Source organism: Candoia aspera, chromosome 7, assembly GCF_035149785.1.
Source record: "Candoia aspera isolate rCanAsp1 chromosome 7, rCanAsp1.hap2, whole genome shotgun sequence".
Lineage (NCBI taxonomy): Eukaryota > Metazoa > Chordata > Lepidosauria > Squamata > Boidae > Candoia > Candoia aspera.
The window spans coordinates 25,012,155-25,029,498 of NC_086159.1; the positions used below are offsets into that span (position 1 = coordinate 25,012,155).

General features: G+C 38.6%; 1 protein-coding gene across 2 annotated transcripts in view; it reads right to left on the reverse strand.

The window, feature by feature from the left end:
• Positions 1-17,344, reverse strand: part of LARGE1 (LARGE xylosyl- and glucuronyltransferase 1) — a 258,945-nt gene that overhangs the window by 23,724 nt on the left and 217,877 nt on the right. For both annotated transcript variants that reach the window (XM_063309515.1, XM_063309514.1), the window contains exon 10: positions 3,070-3,233. In XM_063309515.1, coding sequence (XP_063165585.1) covers positions 3,070-3,233 — 164 coding nt within the window. The remainder of the gene's footprint in view (positions 1-3,069; positions 3,234-17,344) is intronic.

A 17,344-nucleotide genomic window follows, 5' to 3' on the forward strand; every position in this document is an offset into this window, starting at 1 on the left:
GTTAGAAGGAAAAGATGCTACCAGACTTCATCTGATTTAGCACTTCCTTGGTAGCTATTTTGCAAAACCTGCATATCCTTAGTAAATGCAACAAAGAAATGGTGAAGAAAAACTCCAAGGGGCTGAATATATCAAGCTATTCATGTCTGTCAACTTTGCAGATCTTCTGCTTGTTATCAGTGAAGCTTCAGATGAACTTTGAAAAGAAATTAAAAGAGAAAAAGACATTTTCAGTTCAGCCTATCAAATTAAATTTTGGCAAACCATCATTCCCCAAATGCTAAAGAATAGCTAAGCAGCATTTAAAAAAAGTAAATGATTTATTAACACAAACCAGGATCTTTCATTAATCCAAAGTGAAAGAAGAGCTTTGTATGGCTCCCTCCCTCATGACATTTCAGAAATTGCTGAAAACCTGATTGTTCTCCCAGGCCTTAGGATTAGGGTGGTTGTGGATCCTCTTTTAGTTTAGCTTAGTTTTGCCTGGTTTAAGAATGGGGTGTTTGTTCTTTCAGTTGGCCATGTTCTCTTTTTATATGTATTTTCTTTATTTGTAAGCTGCCCAGAACTGTCAAAGAGTCAGGGGCCCTCAAAATTGGATTAAACAAATAAAATAAGACAAAATAGCAGAGCTACAATTCTATTCTAAATAAGCAAAAAAAAAAAAAAAAGAATAATCTTGAAACATTCAGGAAAAGGTAAAAACAGCAATCACAACCATCACCAATATAAACTTCATCCTCAGACATTGTCTTCCCAGAGCCAGTTCTGTCCTGAGTAAAAAATTAGTTTTGTCCTCTTCTCCCGTCATCCAAGTGTTGCTATACAAGAAGAAGATAGTGGGTTTTATTTTGCTTCGTTTTTGGTCTAGACTTCCCTTCCAAGAAAATACTTATTTGTGTTGTTGAATGAGGGAAAAAGAGCTCTCATGACAAGAAAACAGAAGGCTTTTGTCTCTGAGTCTGAGAGATTTTTCAGTATGTCTGGAAGCTGCTCTCTGTTCTGCCTGGTGTTTTTCAACGTTTCTCTTGCATGTTCAGATCTTCACATGTATTTTCTGCAACTGCGCACCTTAAAACTTGGATCCTACTGCAAAACTAGTCTCTGCCATCAGGCCTGGTATCCAGAGAAAGCAGATTATAAAGTTCTGCAAACAGATTGATCTAGCCCTCTCTCTATGCTGCATGCCTTGCTAGATCAAATATATTAGCTTATTATATCAATTATTGGTATTTCAGCCTGTCCATCTTAATGACAATAACACAGAAAATGAGTGCAACTGCTGTGGGATTAATGTAATTTGAAAAAAGGAAATGCTTTAAAGAAGATTGCAAAAACAACAACCACCAAACCAACCCACACTGAAACACATAAGAGGAAATAAAATGGCTAAGTACTCTTTAGCAGGAATATTATTTGTTGATTTTACATGAAAGAAAGAATCGCCAACTCAGATAAATAAAATAACATACTGACAATGCCTAGAAACCTAGGATACGATAGGATAGGATAGGATAGGGCTAACAGAATGAGTAGTATATGTGTCTTCTCTGAATAAAGGCAAGTGCCCCCATCCATCAATACAAATTCTCTGCCTGAACCCAAAGTGAATTACAATCCTGCAGGAAAAGCATACATATCTTTGCTGGCTTTACTAATCTTCTGTGGCATTCACACAGTGTTTGACATTCTCTTGAAAGGTTTACAACAGCAAAAACCCCCACCCACCTAAGAAATGTTTCCTGTATTAAAAATCAGTAGAACAGGGATTGGTGAACATTGCAAATGACGTCTAAATGTGCAGGATGCTAAGGCAGAGATGGCAGCTGAACAGTGCCATGGTTTCCATAAGCTTGGGGTTGTTTCTTCAGTAGTTAGTAGCTATTTAGTCTGACTTGAATTCCTAGACCTTCCTTGTGCAGGAACATTGATCTTTTGTATAGTCAACTGGAGAAATGGAGGTCTTGTACTTATCACAGGTTCTGTTCTGCCAGTGCAGCTCTGGTTCCTCCTTTTTTATGAAAACACATCTTTTCCTTCCCCATACAAATTACAGCATCTAAAGGAAGCCAGGTTGTGGGAACTGAGATGGAAGGATTCCATTAGCGGTTTCATGCAAGATTCCCTTGGTTTTTGATATGATGAATGCACATTTTACTGTTTGGGTATAACTGACAGGTTTCTCAATAAAATGGTATAGAAATATGTTGGGTTTATTCAGCTAATTTATTAGGGGGAAAAAAAGAAAGAAAAAGCATCTCAACAAGATGCTTGTCTGCATTGAAAAGGAACATCAGGTACAGTTGTGGCAATGCTTTTCATTGCTGTAAAATAATTTATCCTACAGATGAGCCCACAACTCTGGCTTCTTTATCGCCACTTTTCCATGTATAACTACTACAGTAACTACCCCTTTCTGCCTGCCTCTGGAACACCTTTGAAATCTGCAACTCATTACAAGGTAGGGAGTTGACCTGGGGAGGGTCTTTCCTCTTCCAAAAAATGGGAACCTTCTTAGACCCTCCAAGCTAATTGGCCTTGAGATGAGGATTACAGTGTTCCCCACATAAACAGGTGTTGCCTCTGACAGATATGTATTTCTTACAGCAATATCAAGGACAGTGGTAACTGTAGGTCAAAGAACTAATTTAGAAAAAAATAATCAATACAATTCAAAGCAAGGGAACTATGATGCAGAAACAAATAGAGAATTAATGAAAATATATCCTGGAGTCATCATTCAATATTACTTGGTTATTCCTTTTCCTAGGTAATTCCATATATCTAAGCTAACTGCAAACAAGATCAATCATCCATTCCAAATTGGAATGTCTCAAGTGTACATCATCATGGAAATTTCTCACTCTAAGCTTGATCTCCCACTTCTTGTTAGTCCAACTGTTGGTACTTCAATAGAAAAGGAAGCAAACTGTGGTATTTGCTGCCAAAGGACTTAAAATGTCCTTTCTTCCACCAAGAGATGACAATGCAAAATGTTCTGAAATCACCAACAGGAAGTAATTGCATTTGCATAAATTTTCTATGAGAGCATAACATTACATTCCTTACCTGTCCATAGAGAGCTGTGCCACCAGTGTCACATCAGTGTTATCTGAAGCAAACTCATACTCATAGTGTAGAAAATATAGGTGAGTCCGGTGGACAGTGAAACGCTCCCGTCGGAACTCGTAACACAAATCATCTTCATCTAGCTCAGATAGTTGTTTCTGTAGCTAAAATAAATACACAAAAACACAAAAAGCAGCACAAAACTATAAACAAGAGAATACAACTAAGGATCTTTTACTGAAGAACAACTATAAAATCAGGTGCCTCATATGATATCATGTCTAGTCTATGTATGTCCCCCATCCCCAAAATCATAAAATCAGCTTACAAGCTCTAAAATTAACTGCTACTTCACAATCGTGAGTGGGGGACTAATAGAGGACAATGTCTTCTGTTCCTACCCTCCATAAATAGTTGCCAGCTTCTTTTGGCAATGGGGTAGCCAGGCAGTTTGGATAAGCTAAGATCAAACCTTCCTGCAGCTGTTTAACTAAGTGCCTGACAGCAGATTCTTCGGGGCACTGATGGTAATTCCTGACTGCTCCTCCTAAATTCTGTGGAGGAATTGAGCTATATGTTGTGGTCTATCCTGCAGTCCTAAATTAACCTGACGCTGTAAGCATTCAGATTCTCTTTGTAGAGATTGGGGACCACCTTGCCTTTGGCGTGTCTTGTATAGCCTCGGGTGTGAGTAACTCTTGGCAGTTACCAGGTGCCCTAGTACCTGTCATGCTGACCGCAAAATGTCTCCTCCGTTTGCATGCCACTTTTTAAAAGATTCAGCTGAAGCCAACCTATGGCCATTTCATTTATGCTTGAGAGAGCCAAGCCCTACTATGGGGATGTGACAGTCTGGCCTGCTTTAAATGCCACAGCATGAAATAAGAAGGAAAGTTGACTGCAGCAGTGGACAGAAAAGCAGGAAGAGAGATAGGTATTTCTCCTCTTAAGCTTCCTTCTCAAAACTCACACACAAGTAAATATGTCACCAAGTAAAATATCAGAACAAGCATTTGCTTGTAGTCGTGCAAATATTTTGCAGACATAACTGTTATTCAGCTATCTGAACTACAAATTGCATGCTGTGTGATAAAGAAATCATAGCATCTCTAAGCGTTATTAAAGCAACAAAAAGCTCAGTCAAATTCTTCAATTTGCTAAGAAGGATACTATAAAATGGCCTCCTTCCTCAATTTTTTTATGAAAAAGCCTATCTTAGAACTGCTGGACTTTGTGGGCAGGGAGGGACGGTACATGATGCGAATGTCTGCAGGGACAGTGCATTGCTGTGATGGAAAACTGTTCTCCTTCACAGCAGCATCCAGGAGGAAAGTCTCCCAGGGCTGCTTGCTAAGAGCAGCATTTTATTTTTCCTCAGACACTGAGAGGTGTGAAGATAAAAGGGTAAGTACAACACAAGAATTTAGAAAGCTATCTTATACCAGGTCAAACTTTTACCTATGCAAGATCTCAGAAAGCATTTTTCTTATCTCTTCCCCATCCCTCCAAATAGGAGATGCCAAGAATGGAACCTGGCATTTCCCTCACATCAAGCCTGTTCCATGACTGATGGGGCACCAACGGAAGGGGAATTAAAATTGTTTCTAACTCAAGTAACCCTAGTCAGGGATTCCAAACCTTTATCCCTGCTTAATTACCTTCAATTATTTGCCATGCTAGCTAGGGATAATGGGACTTATAATCAAACACCATCTAGGGATCAGACACCGAGAATTACTGTGTTAGAACATGAAATAGACATTCACACTCAAGTTTACCCACACACATGTACATAGTCACACAAAACCACAGCAATATCATGTCCTGTGGTAGCACGCTAAGCATTCTTGTTGCGAAGACCAAAGTTCCATTTAATTTAGTACCCTGTTCCAAAGAGCCAACCTTTATTTGTTTAATTTACATCCCATCTTTTTATCCATACAAATCTATAAACAGCTGGACTGCAACAATATATCACCTTTCACACAACCCTGGCCTTCAGAGGCCTACGATTATGGACAATTTTTAATATCATGATTTGGTTGGCACTGAGAACTCCGTCCTGCATTATTTTAATGCTTCTTAAAAGCCATGTAAAATGGCAACAGAGGTCAAACTACATGATAGTTAATACATAAGTTACAGCAATATTTTTTTCTGTTGTCTGCTGCCAAATCTAGAATTTTTCATTCCCCGCCCCACTACTGACCCAAAAGCAAATTTCTGTAATTTTCACATAGTAGGAGATGAAGGCCCTATCTAAACTGCAGTCTGGGGCAAAAAAGACCCATAACTCCCCAAAGCATTTACTTCTTTAAATATAGAAGTTTCACACATGTTCCATAAAGTATGTATGAAGTCAGGTGAAACTATGTGTTAGTGTTATTATTAAACTGGTCTTCAAAAATTGCTTTTACTTCTAACAACTACCCTCCCTTTCTAAATCTATCAAGATAACTTCTGATGAGATAAATTAAAACTTTCTTTGATGACCAATGGATGTCTTTGAATGTAAATGAGTCTTCCACTTTCTCACATAATTTCATCTGATGTTTTATATGTTTTTTATAGTAATTGCTAAGTGAGAATTATTATTTTAATTACAGTTTTAGCATTTTAAATGGATATTTCAAGTATTTGATAGTGGTTAATGAGCCTTTTAAAATGAATAAATAAAACCACTTGCTATCAGTAACAGAAGATGGCAGGTCTGTGAATCTTTTAGTTTTTACAGTAATTGTAATCACTGTGCTTTTAAAATTAATTCCCAACAGCCAATTCAGTTCCAGGCAGTCCTTGCTTAATGACTGCCTGGTTTAGCGACCGTTTGAAGTTACAATGGCGCTGAAAAAGTAATTTTACAACAGATCCTTGCATTTACTTCAGCAAAGGATCGTTACCTTGTTGTGGTGCTGGAGCTTGAGCACTTCAATGACGCCATGAGCTAAACCGTGAAGGGCCACCCAAGACGGGAAGGTCATGACAGAGAGGTCAGACTAAATGCAATCCCTGGGGAAGGTAATGGCAACCCACCCCAGTATTCTTGCCGTCAAAACTCAGTGGATCAGTACAACCAGAGATATGTCAGTATACCATCGGAAGATGAGACCCCCAGGTCGGAAGATGGTCAAAATGCTACTGGGGAGGAACAGAGGATGAGTTCAACTAGCCCCAGACATGATGACGCAGCTAGCTCAAAGCCGAAAGGACGGCTAGCGGCCGACGGTGCTGGTGGTGAACGGCGAATCCGATGTTCTAAGGATCAACACACCATTGGAACCTGGAATGTAAGATCTATGAACCAGGGCAAATTGGATGTGGTTATTGGTGAGATGTCAAGATTAAAGATAGACATTTTGGGCGTCAGTGAACTGAAATGGACTGGAATGGGCCACTTCACATCAGATGACCACCAGATCTACTACTGTGGACAAGAGGACCACAGAAGAAATGGAGTAGCCTTCATAATTAATAGCAAAGTGGCTAAAGCAGTGCTTGGATACAATCCAAAAAACAATAGAATGATCTCAGTTCGAATTCAGGGCATGCCATCTAACATCACAGTGATCCAAATATACGCCCCAACCACAGATGCTGAAGAAGCTGAAGTAGAGCAGTTCTATGAGGATCTGCAGCACCTACTGGACAACACGCCTAAAAGAGATGTTATTTTCATCACGGGAGACTGGAATGCTAAGGTGGGTAGTCAAATGACACCTGGAATTACAGGTAAGCATGGCCTGGGAGAACAAAACGAAGCAGGGCATAGGCTGATAGAATTTTGCCAAGACAACTCACTCTGCATAACAAACACTCTCTTCCAGCAACCTAAGAGACGGCTTTATACATGGACTTCACCAGATGGACAACACCAAAATCAGACTGACTACATCCTTTGCAGCCAAAGGTGGCGGACATCTGTACAGTCGGTAAAAACAAGGCCTGGAGCTGACTGTAGTTCAGATCACGAACTTCTTCTTGCACAATTTAGGATCAGACTAAAGAGATTAGGGAAGACCCACAGATCAGCTAGATATGAGCTCACTAATATTCCTAAGGAATATGCAGTGGAGGTGAAGAATCGATTTAAGGGACTGGACTTAGTAGATAGGGTCCCGGAAGAACTATGGACAGAAGTTGGCAGCATTGTTCAGGAGGCAGCAATAAAATACATCCCAAAGAAAGAGAAAACCAACAAGGCAAAATGGCTGTCTGCTGAGACACTAGAAGTAGCCCAAGAAAGAAGGAAAGCAAAAGGCAACATTGACAGGGGGAGATATGCCCAATTAAATGCAAAATTCCAGAGGTTAGCCAGAAGAGATAAGGAATTATTTTTAAACAAGCAATGCGCAGAAGTGGAAGAAGACAATAGAATAGGAAGGACAAGAGACCTCTTCCAGAAAATTAGAAACATCGGAGGTATATTCCAGGCCAAAATGGGTATGATCAAAAACAAAGATGGCAAGGACCTAACAGAAGAAGGAGAGATCAAGAAAAGGTGGCAAGAACATACAGAAGACCTGTATAGGAAGGATAACAATATCGGGGATAGCTTTGACAGTGTGGTCAGTGAGCTAGAGCCAGACATCCTGAAGAGTGAGGTTGAGTGGGCCTTAAGAAGCATTGCTAATAACAAGGCAACAGGAGACGACGGCATCCCAGCTGAACTGTTCAAAATCTTGCAAGATGATGCTGTCAAGGTAACGCATGCTATATGCCAGCAAATTTGGAAAACACAAGAATGGCCATCAGATTGGAAAAAATCAACTTACATCCCCATACCAAAAAAGGGAAACACTAAAGACTGTTCAAACTATCGGACAGTGGCACTCATTCCACATGCCAGTAAGGTAATGCTCAAGATCCTGCAAGGTAGACTTCAGCAATTCATGGAGCGAGAATTGCCAGATGTACAAGCTGGGTTTAGAAAAGGCAGAGGAACTAGGGACCAAGTTGCCAATATCCGCTGGATAATGGAAAAAGCCAGGGAGTTTCAGAAGAACATCTATTTCTGTTTTATTGACTATTCTAAAGCCTTTGACTGTGTGGACCAGAACAAACTGTGGCAAGTTCTTAGTGGTATGGGGATACCAAGTCATCTTGTCTGCCTCCTGAAGAATCTGTATAATGACCAAGTAGCAACAGTAAGAACAGACCACGGAACAACGGACTGGTTTAAGATTGGGAAAGGAGTACAGCAGGGCTGTATACTCTCACCCTACCTATTCAACTTGTATGCAGAACATATCATGCCACATGCTGGGCTTGAGGAATCCAAGGCTGGAGTTAAAATCACTGGAAGAATCATTAACAATCTCAGATATGCAGCTGATATCACTTTGATGGCTGAAAGCGAAGAGGAAGTGAGGAGCCTTATGATGAAGGTGAAAGAAGAAAGTGCAAAAGCTGGCTTGCAGCTAAACCTAAAAAAAACCAAGATTATGGCAACCAGCTTGACTGATAACTGGCAAATAGAGGGAGAAAATGTAGAAGCCGTGAAAGACTTTGTATTTCTAGGTGCGAAGATTACTGCAGATGCTGACTGCAGTCAGGAAATCAGAAGACGCTTAATCCTTGGGAGAAGAGCAATGAAAAATCTCGATAAAATAGTTAAGAGCAGAGACATCACACTGACAACAAAGGTCCACATAGTTAAAGCAATGGTGTTTCCCATAGTAACATATGGCTGCGAGAGCTGGACCATAAGGAAGGCTGAGAGAAGGAAGATAGATTCTTTGGAACTGTGGTGTTGGAGGAAAATTCTGAGAGTGCCTTGGACTGCAAGAAGATCAAACCAGTCCATGCTCCAGGAAATAAAGCCAGACTGCTCACTTGAGGGAATGCTATTAAAGGCAAAACTGAAATACTTTGGCCACATAATGAGAAGACAGGACACCCTGGAGAAGATGCTGATGCTAGGGAGGGTGGAGGGCAAAAGGAAGAGGGGCCGACCAAGGGCAAGGTGGATGGATGATATTCTAGAGGTGATGGACTCGTCCCTGGGGGAGCTGGGGTTGTTGACGACCGACAGGAAGCTCTGGCGTGGGCTGGTCCATGAAGTCACGAAGAGTCGGAAGCGACTAAACGAATAAACAACAACCTTGCATTTATGACCGTCACAGCATCCCCATGGTGACGTGATTGATATTCAGGCACTTCACAACTGGTGAAGTATTAACGATCGTTGCAGGTCACACAATCACCATTTGCGTACTTCACAGTTGTCTTCTGAGAAGCAGAGTCAACGGAGAAGCTGGTAGTGAAATTGCAAGTCACAGTCATGTGATGTCTTGTTCTGTGATGGAGTTGCTGGTCCCAACTGTGGTTGGTAAGTGAACTTGTACTTTTCTCACTGTCTGCCTCAGTCAAATGGTCATCTTCTTAGCCTCTACTCACAAGGATGACTTTATTAGGAGGTATCATAGAGATTATAAATTATTTCAAAACTCTCATAACCGTTGCAGTCTTTTAGCCAAAACACTAATTTTGGATTGTTCTCCCACTCTTGTTTTGCTCATCACTGCAAGAGCAAACTCATCATCTTAAATTTCAGCAAGTTTATCGCTGAAAACTATCACAACCAATTCATTTCATTTTCCCCAAAGCACAGATAATGTCAGCATTTTAAGTAAAGTCAGAAATGGCTACATAAAATATCTTAATTTTCTTTCCATTTCTTTCCTTGGAAAGACATTTAGCAACTCTTCTTATCAATCCAATTTATCAGGCTAAATAGGCATGGTTAAAAGAGCTGTACTGTGTTACTCTTTTAAGATATCACAGTATCTTCTTTTTCCAAATTCACAAATACCCAAGCTATACATTTGTAATTGCAAAGCAACCAGTATCTAGGTACTGTAGTCACAAAATGATTATTAGATTAGTTCTAATCTTCTAAACTAAAAGGACATAACAACTTAATCATGGATTATGGAACAATGCTATGAAATCAATTATTTCTCTGTTTACTGTAGATGAATAGTGCCAAAAAAAAAAGAGCTACATTTCATTCCTTACTACTTTAACTACAATTTAAGAAAAATGTCAGAAAGGAACTGAACTTGTATGTGGGTATGCAATTTCTCCCTCTCCCCCTCTCTGAATACAATCACCAGCTTCCACATTTGCAACAGTGCCTTGTCTTCCAAACAGTGGCCCAGAAGTGCTTCTTTGTATCTGATTAATGCCTGAGTTAAATTATACTCATAAGCATATTTTTTCATGAAAAACATCTCAGTTGTAGAGTGTATGTACTTGAAGATAATCATGTTGTTATAAATGAAATCCAGAAAAAGAGAAAGAAAAAGACCATTAAAGAATGGAGTGTCTTTTTTTTAAATTACAGCTTGATATTGTTATTCTTCATAAATGAAACTGTGAAGCTCTTTTTATCTATACTTTGACTAAGAGTTGGCCGAAGTACTAGAAACCTCATAGTATGGCCCTGTGGACCACATCTGGCCAGCATTCTAATGGATTCTCTTATTTAGTTAAAAACAAACAGGATCTTCCCCCTGATCACAGGCAAGAATAATGGAATCTTGCTTGCTTAACAGTAGTAGCACAAATAAATGCTTACATGTAGGGTTACTATCTTAAGATGTCTAAATAACTAGAGATAGTTGCATGTAGTATTTATATCCTGAGACAACTCTAAGTTATAATGTATGCCTACTGGGAAGTAGATGAAGTTATGTAAATTGGAAGAGAAATCTTGATCCCTATTGCTCAGTTACATTTGCTTTGCTTTTACTGGCCAGTCATTTATGTCACATTCATTTACTCTCTGTTGGCAACGTGCTCAAGATACTTGGAAAAGCTTCTGCAGTCTGAAAGCTGTCCATAGGACATCATGAACTGATTCTCTTGGACCTCTGAAAAAGCTCATCCCCTCTTGAAGAGATTTGTTAATTACTTTTAGCTCAATGCTTTAGTTTTCCTCTAGTAAGCTCAGGACCATGACCAGCAGGCTATGATATTGCTAGGATCCAAGTCAGGTCACCATACTATGAATAACTTAAGACTTCCCATTAAGTTGTAGGAACCAGCAAATGAAATAGAAATTTCTTCACACACTTTCTGAGGACCACAAATATTTCATTCTTTTTCTGTTTGCTACATTTGTGTAGCAAATCTACTTTTGATTAAGCACAATAGGTGAAATGTTAGTCTTTTCTTCAATCAATCCTTCGGGATAGTTTAATGGTTAGGACTGAGGAAAATCCTTTAAGAAATCTCAGGCTATTTCTTCTAAGCAGCTGGATATGCACCTGTAAGTGTTTTGGATTACAGACTAAGACTGCAAGGCTAAATTGTATATACTGTTATTTTAATTAACATGCTTCTCATTTAAGCTGCATGAGCAAAGTTTGTTGGAAAGCCAAATGTCATGCTTCTGTGATATTTGGATCTCAGTACTGCTAATTTAAAAAAATGGTACTTGGATTCTTAAGTATCAGGATATAAGCAAGTAATCATGAATCTTGGGGGAAAAATGATAATGAATCATTTAGTGTATCATACTTCAGCACACTTACTAGTTATCATTACATACTTCCCAATGAGAACTGGAATTAAAAAAAGAAATTTAGATGGGACTCTTAATTGCTATTCATTCTGTTCAAAATAGTCCTTACATCTCTTCTATCTCAAAGAACAATAATGCAGTTCATCTTTCCAGGGATCATGATATCATCTGTGTGAAAGATGTATGCAACTAATTAGTATGCATGACATGCCTGTGTTATAATTATGTGATTGTGTATAGCTAGCAAACTGACAGGATTTGAACAACTGAACATCCACCCATCCATCCATCCATCCATCCATCCATCCATCCATCCATCCACACATTTACAGTTATTCTCTCTAGATGAATATACTCTAAAGGCCAGCCTATTATAGACAGCTTTTCATCTCAGAAAACCTGCAGGAAGCAATTATCCTTGGAAGTGAAAACTGAAGCTGCTCATATGTTTTTGCTCTACAGAAATATTTGAAGTCTAAGGTGTCCATCTACACAAAGGCTTTTCAGGTAAAAACTTATTTTTCAAATATAAAATAATTCTGGTTTCTTATGTAAATGGAAACCTAATTTAGTCAAGTAAAATTTATTCCTGACCTACCCAAATTTTAGAAGTGTCCATCATTCTTCCCCTAAGGCAGTCTTCCCCAATCTGGTACTCTGTGAATTTGCTGGGACTGCAACTCTCAGAATTCCCAGTCACATTTCCATTACCGTTAGAGTCCCAACACATCTGCCTGCCATAGTTTAACATGGTTCTGTCTGTTGACAGTAGGATTACTGTGGATTCCAGCAGCAGACCTTTGTTTTAAAATATGAGGCAAAATTGATCAATACAAAAAGGAAAGGACTCCCAAATCTTATGCCCAGTTCTGATGGATGAGCCAATTGTGGCCATACCTAGGGCAGGAGGATGTGTCTATAGTCCTCAATTGAGGACTCATTGAGGACTCATGTCCTCAATGCCACCTGACTAGACTACTGCAATGTGCTGTACATAACCCATACCCTTGAAGACTACTCAGAAACTGCAACTTGGAAATGTGGTAGCCTGCACATTTACTGGCTCTCATCATTGGGAGCATATAATACCAAATCTGCAGGCCATGCATGGGTTACTGATTTGTTACTGGGCACAGTTTAAGGTGCTGGTATTGTCCTATAAGGTATTTTACAGCTTGGTAATTGGATACTTACAGGTACATCTGCTCCAACTGGTATAGGCTTGATTTATTAGAATAGTTAGAAAGAAATGACATATACTCCCACAAGAGGTATAGGGGCCTGAAGAAAGAAGGCCCTGCATTTCTGTGTAAGTGTTGGTACCCTGGAACAGCCTCTTCCCTATTGGATTTCCAGAAAATGTTTAAAACTGAATTGTTTTGGAGGGCATTTTCTTAAGTTGATACCTGATACAATCTTGTTTTCTTGTTGCTTTTTGTGTTTTTATGTGGGCTTTGATGTGATTATTATTATGATTCTGATTAGTTTTAATCTAAAGACTTATGTTTTAATTTTTGTTTTATATATACTATAAGATGAGAAGAGTTGTTTTGCCTGCATTGAGGTAGTAGTATAATAAATAAATAATAAAACGTTAACAGTTATATAGAAGAAGATCTGTTTGGAGGCATGATAATTCTCATATCTGAGAATTAGCCTGCTGCTACATCTTTTAAAACTTTCTCCTTGATATAACGATTACAGATAATCATTTGTATTCTTAATTGTAGGGTTCCAAGAAGTTCCAAACCATTATCCATCAACGGAATGGGCACATAAGAACATGCTGAGATTTGTCCTAATAAGTTTCTTTTCCAGCTAGAAGTGAAAGTCCTTACTTATTATGGCTCTTTCCACCAGCTCCCTAAGGAGTAGCTCTCCATTTGGGAAAAGGAAAAAAAAAGAAAAAGATGACATTTGTTCAGATATGTTTATCATCTAATATTCATTTACTTATTAATTAATTTCTCTGATGTCTAAAAGTGGTGCTGGGATCATACTAAAAAAACATAGAAATACCTATAAAACCTTAGCTTTAAAAAGTGTATCGCCACAAATAAGACATTGTTCCAAATGAATTGTTAAGGAAAGACATTTTTATGAATGTTTCAGAAGAAACAGGATCTATATATACAACACTGTCCTGCTGGTACACAAAAGTTAATGGGTGTTTTTCCAAGCAGTGAAGTAGTGGTTTTGAATTTAACTGGAGTTTCAGCTTTTTTTCCTGTTGATTGACAATAATTGCTTAGCTTCAGTTTTGACAGCCCCCTAAACATGGAATGAAGTCAGAGAATCAAACTTGCCTCTGTCACATTTTCCAGGCTTGAAGTACCTTAGGGCAAGGTACTATCTGGCATTTTGTGCTGTGTGCTTTGGAGGCACCCAAAATGCTTCCAAGAAAGAGGAAGAAATAAACACAAGCGATACAAGTGCAAATACAAGCAATTTGTCCCTTTTGCACACTCAAATTCCTGGCTGACCTGATGTTATTTTGGGAAGTCTATGACTGGAACAAAGATACTTGTCAAGAAAGGCAGTCTTCATGCTAATGATTGCGGGTTTATTTGTAGGCCCTTCTCAAAGGTCTCATTTTTGATAAATGAAGCTTGTTCACCAACTGCTTTCTACTAGGCAAGTATTACCTAGTATTGATTACTTCTCACATATTTTCTCTAACAATTATTATTTGGTAAATCTCTACATATTCCATTTTACAGATTCTGCAGTTAGAATATATTTCTTTCAACCCCCTCCATTTTTCTCCCCAACATATACAACCCACTGTCTTGCTGCCATGGTAATGGAATTGGACTCCTTTATCCTCACCTATGCAAACCCAGACAACTTAAAATTCAGTTGCTTAAAAGTTCTTTAATGGATTCTGACATTTCCCCTCTCTGGGAAATGAATGTAAAGCAGAATAAGGGGGAAAAACTCTACAGTCACAATGACAACCACACCTGTGTTGGTGTGATGACTGTGTTGGTGTGATGAACACTACATCTTAGCTCCAAGATTAGGCATGCCAAATTTTTGAGTTTCTTCCTGAAAATCACCACCATCTGTGGAGTTGTCATAGCTATGCAGACTTCTTCTAGTAAACTTTTCAGGGCATTCCAGCACATCAGCTCTTACACCTCTGTTTCTTCTTGGTATAGCAATGATCAGGTAGCAACAATTTTACAAGGAAAAAAGCTTGCATACATACCTTATTAAAAGTATGCAACCACCACAGGAAAACTGATCCATTCCTTTTCTATGGGGTTGGTTGTGGAGCTGGTTTAATGTACATGACTTACCTCCTTCTGTAACACTCATTCATTCAGACTAACAGTAGAAACAATAATTAACTTTAACTCAAAACACTGAAATCCAAAATAGATAAAATGTATAGGAAAATGAACTAACAACATGTTAAGACTATGTATTGTATGGAGAAGAATGGATTACTTTGCATATAAGCAAAGAAACAAAAAGAATAAGGCAAAAGCAATCTAATTTATGCCCATGGTAATGCCTCTTCTTAGTGCTTAGTATGTTGTAATGAGGCCAAACATAACTGAGGGCAGTATAAAACCAAGTGAACTCCATTAAGTATTTAACAGATATTTGCATTCCAAGCCAGCTCTCTTAATTACAAATTAAATTCTAAAGCAATACCTCTAATAACACAACTTGCTAAATTGTAACAGGGTGAATTCTGACACTGCCAGATTGCCAGTGACAGGCACAAACCATTGATCTTGTAAACAATGAAAGCTACCATTCAGCCGGCACCCAAATGATCAGTGGCAAAGCTGTTTAAATTCTGAACTCTTCCTTCTTTGGTGTACAGCCAGCCTGTCTACTGGGCATGTATAATTTGCTTCCTGCCTTCAGCACTAAAATTACATGTAATGCAAAGAAGCACATTTTGAAACACAAGCACCAGCCTCCCCAGCAGTCTCCCTGTACTCTGCTATTTTGTTTTCTGAGTACAAAGTTGATTGCTTTATCATCCATATTCCAACTTGAATAGGGAAAGAGAAGATTATAGGCTGCACTTGCTAAAGAATGTTATTCCCTTCTTCTTTTTGTCTTTACTCACGTTTTGCCAAATGGCTGGAGCAAGGGAAGAATATAGGAGAGATGGCAGCATTAATAATGTACTTCCGTCACTTCACTATAATGAAGTGATGGGAGTACATTAGAGAATGGTTTTGCTTAGAGATTAGATACTTTTCCTTAAAGACACCAAATGATTGGTATTTCAAATGGGGCCCCCATCTTCTCACTATTTTCCATATATCATATCTGACATTTTTGAGGATCAAGGCAAGTTTGCTCTGACAAAACTGGGCATCCATGTCTGAAATTACAAAATCACAATACCCATCCGATTATTGTTGCTAAGCAGGGTTGGACCACCACGGAATAGCAAGGCTGTAGGCTAGTTAGGAAGTTTTTAAAAAATCTTGAAATTAGACTTCAACATACTTGCAAAGGAATCTACATGGATGTGTCAGTGTAGTCATTAAAAGAGCCTTCATCTGAAGTCATCAGATGTTTTATACCTCTGGGGGGGAAAAACCCTTGATCTTCACCCACTATTCTCAAATACATTATAGTTGGATTGCATGCTGACACCTAAATTCTGACCTAAATTCAGTAACATAATTTCTGTGTTTACATAACATACTATACCCAACAAATAAATCTTAATACGGCTTAAAGTGATGGCCATGGAAACAAAATGGCTACTGACCTTCAACATGATGACCCCAAACTACCCAGTCCCATTTCAGCCTAGCTACTTAGCCCATTTGTCTCAATGTCAAATGAAATGTGTACCTGCTAGGCACACAAATATACAGCTCTTTCACTATCTTTGTGTTCTTGCCACCACCCCCACTCCCACTGAGGTTGTGGACCTGCTTAGATCCACGTTTCAAACTGGGGAAATGTGTGTCTATAAAGCAAAATGGAAAGTAGAGTATCATGAAGAATTTCTGTCAGATAATCAACACTCCTAATTCAGTGACACTGAATACTGGAAAATGGAAAGCATATAAAACCGAAACATGCTATTATCTCTATTCCTTGAAAAAAAGACACTGTGGCTGACTCAAATGAAGAATAGGCCAGGTTTTGCTAAATTAGCCTTCTCAAACTTTGTACTTTCCACATGGGTTGATTTATAACTCCCATCATGGATCATGCTGGCTAGGAATCTATTAGTGCAAAGATCCCTTTAGTCAAACACTGGTCAGGCTGATGTACATATGGGAAACCTATAAGTAGTTGTTCAGAACATAATCTTTGGCCTTCAGATTTCCTCGTAAGATATTTATAAGCATACCTAGCAATAGTTATAACCAGTCATGACTACTCAATATGTAAAGAAGCTAACAGACTGATATTCTTCTTATTATAGCATTCTAACATATTTTTCTGTTACTATTGATGGTTCTTAAATTTTGTTGTTTTTGCAGAGCACCAATTTAGATGTATCACATAGTATAGCTTCCTTCCCAATACTTTAAATAAATGGCTACTACTGCACAAAAAGAAAGAAGCTATATATAAATATGCCTAAATTTAAATTTACAGGACCATTTTGTTGAGGGACTTGAACTGCAAATTTTGTTCTACTTGATATGAACACTGCCATTACAGGTGTATTTCCTAGGTACCTGGAAGGAGGAAAGATTCTGCATATAGCATTACTGAAGAATACTACCTGAAATTTCATACATTTACACAATA